At 41.8% G+C, this 4,272-nt stretch overlaps 1 protein-coding gene across 1 annotated transcript; it reads left to right on the top strand.

The window, feature by feature from the left end:
• On the top strand, positions 1-3,959 carry LOC136520306 (secretory carrier-associated membrane protein 4). The gene is made up of 13 exons (XM_066513771.1): positions 1-285; positions 1,347-1,412; positions 1,509-1,625; positions 1,718-1,780; positions 1,963-1,996; positions 2,107-2,229; positions 2,376-2,438; positions 2,584-2,677; positions 2,919-2,964; positions 3,050-3,117; positions 3,229-3,277; positions 3,458-3,523; positions 3,605-3,959. The coding sequence occupies exons 1-13, from the start codon at positions 217-219 to the stop codon at positions 3,689-3,691; spliced, it is 945 nt and encodes a 314-aa protein (XP_066369868.1). The 5' UTR covers positions 1-216; the 3' UTR covers positions 3,692-3,959.
• Positions 3,960-4,272: the final 313 nt, after the last annotated feature.

Here is a 4,272-nt window from a genome sequence, read left to right as displayed (position 1 = left end):
GCTGCGTCCTCTGCCTCTTCCTCTTCTGCTGCCCTGCCCCAAGTGCCCGTGTCGCCTGTTCTGAAGCTGATTCTTTGCGGAAAAAAAAAAATACTGTAGCCATAAGCCGGCTGATAACTTCGAGGTCGTCCCCTCTCTCTCTCCCTCCCTGCTGACCTCGGAGCGGAGCGGAGCGGAGCAGAGCAAGGAACCGCCAGGAGGAACGAGGAAGGATCCATGGCGGGGAGATCGCGGTACGACAACCCCTTCGAGGAGGGCGGCGCCGACGAGGTCAACCCTTTCGCGGTAAGCCGTAAGCCTGCCCAGGCCCAACTCGCGCCGGCGCTGAGCTCCGTCCAGCTCTTCCTCCCCCTGCTTCGATTGATTCCTTCTGCGTATGTATCTGCTCGTTTGCTCCGTCCGGAGTTGCTTTTATTCCTTGCTGCTGAGTTTGACTGGCTGGTTTGGTTTGGTGCGAGAGAAAAACACTGTTACCGGCCGGAAATTTAGGATCGTTTACGAGCAAGCGAACAGGAGTTGCAATGAAAAAAGAACAGTATTCTTCAGAAGAGGAAAGCCAGAGAACAATACAGAAAGAGAAGACATAAGATATCTCCTTGCAGAGAATAGACGATCACAGACTCTGTATCTATGCAATTGAATTGAATTGTGTTGTGTTGGACTTTCTACACAAACATGATCATGCAGGGGATCTGAGCTAAATCACCGGCCTAGGAGACCGATAAGAGTTTTTATTGTATCATTTTTTTTCTCGAACTGTATGCACCAACCTGATGGGGAAAAGTGGGCTTTAACACACAGATGCCAGTGAGTTGTGATCGGCTACCTTCTTAAAATTCAAATTTATTCTCAAACTTCCGAGTGAAGGATTCGAGGAAAATCCTGTTACCGGCTTACTGCTGGTAATAGGTTAACCATATACTGATACTGATCTTGCAAGCCCTGTCTCTTGTACTTACAGACTTAGAATTCATACTATGTATGCTCAAGTCCTTATTAACGTTTCTTGCGAAAAAGTTTAGCACTGTTCCTTGTATAATGATGAGCCCATGACCATGAAAATTGCTTGAATTTCATACTATGTATGCCCAAGTACTTATTAGCGTTCCATTTTTTTAAAAAAAAAAAACAAGTTAGAGGAGTACTTGTGTGCTGCTAATGACAACAAAATTTAAAAGAAATGAAGGTTGCATATGATGCATGCTAACACATTCTCGATTATGAAAAAATAAGCATCTATGCCATAAATAAAGCAGTTCATTTTTCTTTTCGGTAGTGAGGTGTTTTCAGGAACAGCAGGAATTAGGTTAATTGCAATTCTGCACTCATGCTGCTCTATTCTCCAGGACCAAGCTAAAAGAGGAGGATCAACTGCTCAGTCCAGCTATTCCGGTGGCGCGTTCTACACGACGGTGAGTCTGCAATGCACGGAATGTTTCAGTGACAAAAAAGTAAAATAAAATGCTTTAGCTGGATGATCATGTGAATACAACATTGCGTTCACGCAGCAATCACAACGCCCTTCTGCTCCTCCTAGCACACGCCTTTCGCCTCTTCCTCCTGAACCTGCTGACTTCTACAATGACTTTGCTACCCCAGTGGATATCCCCATGGACACAAACAAGGTTGTTGCGACTATTCATGCCACTAGATGGATGTTATCGACGTAATTCTAGTAACATGGTAATCCTTCTTGCTTGGTTGTCCATGCACATAGGACATGAAGACAAGGGAGAAGGAGCTCCTGGCCAAGGAGGCTGAGTTGAACAGGCGTGAGAAGGTAACTGGATCCAATACAGAGACTGGAATAGTTGGCATCAGCATGCTGTTCTTGATGATTTTGTGGAAATGGTCTTGGGTCTAACATACTATGGCGCAAAACTTTAGTAGAAACTATTGCGTACCTTGTATATTGTCCCAGATTGTTGATTTCTCTGTTAAACCTAGCTCTGCTCCATGTAGGAAATAAAAAGGCGAGAAGATGCTGCAGCACGAGGTGGAGTTTCAGAGTTCATCATCTGACGTCGCTTTGCTATTTTTTGACGTCATTCGCAAAGACTTCCTTTCATTAACAATAATAGCATCGTTATCCATGCTCTCTTGCAGCTGGCATTGTATTGGAAGAGAAGAATTGGCCACCATTTTTCCCCATCATTCATAATGATATTGGCAATGAGATACCTGTTCATCTGCAAAGAACACTGTATGTCGCATTTGCGTCACTCTTAGGTACGTTTTCTTTTGTCCTTTATCTGAAATGCCATTCTTAGTACTTGCCTGTGCTTCATGTTGTCTCCACGCAATAAGGATACCTTCATTATAATACAAAAAAGTTAAATTAATGTGTCTCCTGATATATCATATATGTCTGATAGGGTTGGTATTATGCCTGTTTTGGAACATAATCTGTGTTACCGCTGCCTGGGCAAAAGGGTCAGGTATGCCGATAAAACATTGCTCTTTCTACTCATGCGCTCATAACCGACGTGTATAACAGCCATGTGCATCTGTTGATGCAGAGGCGAGGGCAATTTAATTTTATTATTATCGAAAAAAGGTGTGCTATTTTGTTCCTTGATGCAGGTCCTAAGATATGGTTTCTTGCAATCATATACTTCATTCTTGGATGCCCTGGTGCCTACTACCTTTGGTACCGGACACTGTACCGTGCCATGAGGTAAATTCAATGTTACCCATAAGTTGTTTCCTCCCTATAAATAAGGGCTCTTTTGGAACGCAGGAATTCCATAGGAATTTCACAGAATTCGGTTCATTTTTCGCAGAAAAAACGCAGGAACGGGAAAAGAATCCCGCGTTCCAAAGGGGCCCTAATATTTCATTTAATGGGTTTAAACTTTGAAGACATATTAAGCATTGCATAGCCTCATATAGTTTCTGTCTACAACACATGTGTACAGGAATGAGAGTGCTCTTAAATTTGGATGGTTTTTCCTCTTCTACTTGGTGAGCTTTCAGTAACATTGCTGTATTAGAATGTGTTACCGATAAGCCTATGCATCTCACATGCTCATGCTGACCCCACACACAGGTTCATATCGCCTTCTGTGTGTATGCAGCTGTTTCTCCTTCAATTCTCTTTGTGGGAAAATCATTAACGTGAGTTATACATTCTTTTACACTTTTCGCTATTGTTCCAACATCTTTCTTTCTTGAAAAGTCCTGTGAATTGTAATGTAATTTTCTTCCACCTGTCTACTCGCCGTGCAGCGGGATTTTTCCAGCAATCAGCTTGATTGGTGACAGCGTCATTGTTGGGGTGAGTGAGTTTACCGCTATTGCCCAGTCTGAATCCAGTAAATCAGAATTCCACTGCATAGTACCTATATTTCCTGCAAAGACAAATGAACATACATCAAAAATAAATTCATGTCTCTCATAACATGATTTCTGGGCACAACAAGAACTCTGTTGCATGTTAAACTATTTTGACCTGCAGATCTTCTACTTCATTGGCTTTGCATTGTTCTGCCTGGAGTCTTTGTTAAGCATGTGGGTCATTCAGGTGAAGTTACTGCCTACTGCTTTTCTATTCATCTCTTGATACCTTCAATTGGTTCTGAACTGTAAGCTTTGCATCCTGCAGCGTGTTTACCTGTACTTCCGAGGAAGCGGGAAAGAAGCAGAGATAAAGCGGGAAGCAGCACGCAGTGCAGCGAGGGCAGCATTTTGATGAACCATATATATAATCACAATATATATACTGTTCATAGTTTGGAGTGTTTGTAGATCAACAGACATATGTAGAGTAGGGTTGGTGTGCTGTAAATCTTCAGAATTTTTCTTACCACAGTGTTTCGAGCCCTTCAGATTGATCAATCATGTCAATATGACAGTATTAGTATGGAGTAAATACACATGGACGGATGAACCTAGACTATTTATTCCATATGTGCAATTTTGCGTCCCACCTTTTATCAATTATTATATGGCTATAATAAAGTTGTAATGATGTTCCGATTCAAGATTTTTAACGGAAAAAAATGGAAAAATATACTTACATGTCAAGGGGCTCTACTTATACACACTCACAAAGAGCTTTGGGGTTTTTCTAATACCAGCAAATAATAAGTTTCTTTCCAAAAAAAAAAGCCTGCAAATAATAATGTTCTAAACCAAAAGTACAACCGTGGCCCTCCTCCCCTTATGAGCTTTGGGGTTTTTCTAATACCAGCAAATAATAAGTTTCTTTCCAAAAAAAATGCAAATAATAATGTTCTAAACCAAAAGTACAACCGTGGCCCTCCTCCCCTT

The sequence above is a fragment of the Miscanthus floridulus genome, chromosome 2, assembly GCF_019320115.1.
Source record: "Miscanthus floridulus cultivar M001 chromosome 2, ASM1932011v1, whole genome shotgun sequence".
Lineage (NCBI taxonomy): Eukaryota > Viridiplantae > Streptophyta > Magnoliopsida > Poales > Poaceae > Miscanthus > Miscanthus floridulus.
Note: the sequence above shows the minus strand (reverse complement) of the source record. Positions and strands in the feature narration are given on the sequence as shown.

What these genes read in the sequence shown, in the direction of transcription:
- LOC136520306 (XM_066513771.1), top strand. Translation starts at nt 217, where the DNA reads ATGGCGGGGAGATCGCGGTACGACAACCCCTTCGAGGAGGGCGGCGCC. An exon ending in AGTTGAACAGGCGTGAGAAG is followed by an intron (nt 1,781 to 1,962) that starts GTAACTGGATCC and finishes TGCTCCATGTAG; the next exon opens with GAAATAAAAAGGCGAGAAGA. An exon ending in GTGACAGCGTCATTGTTGGG is followed by an intron (nt 3,278 to 3,457) that starts GTGAGTGAGTTT and finishes TTTGACCTGCAG; the next exon opens with ATCTTCTACTTCATTGGCTT.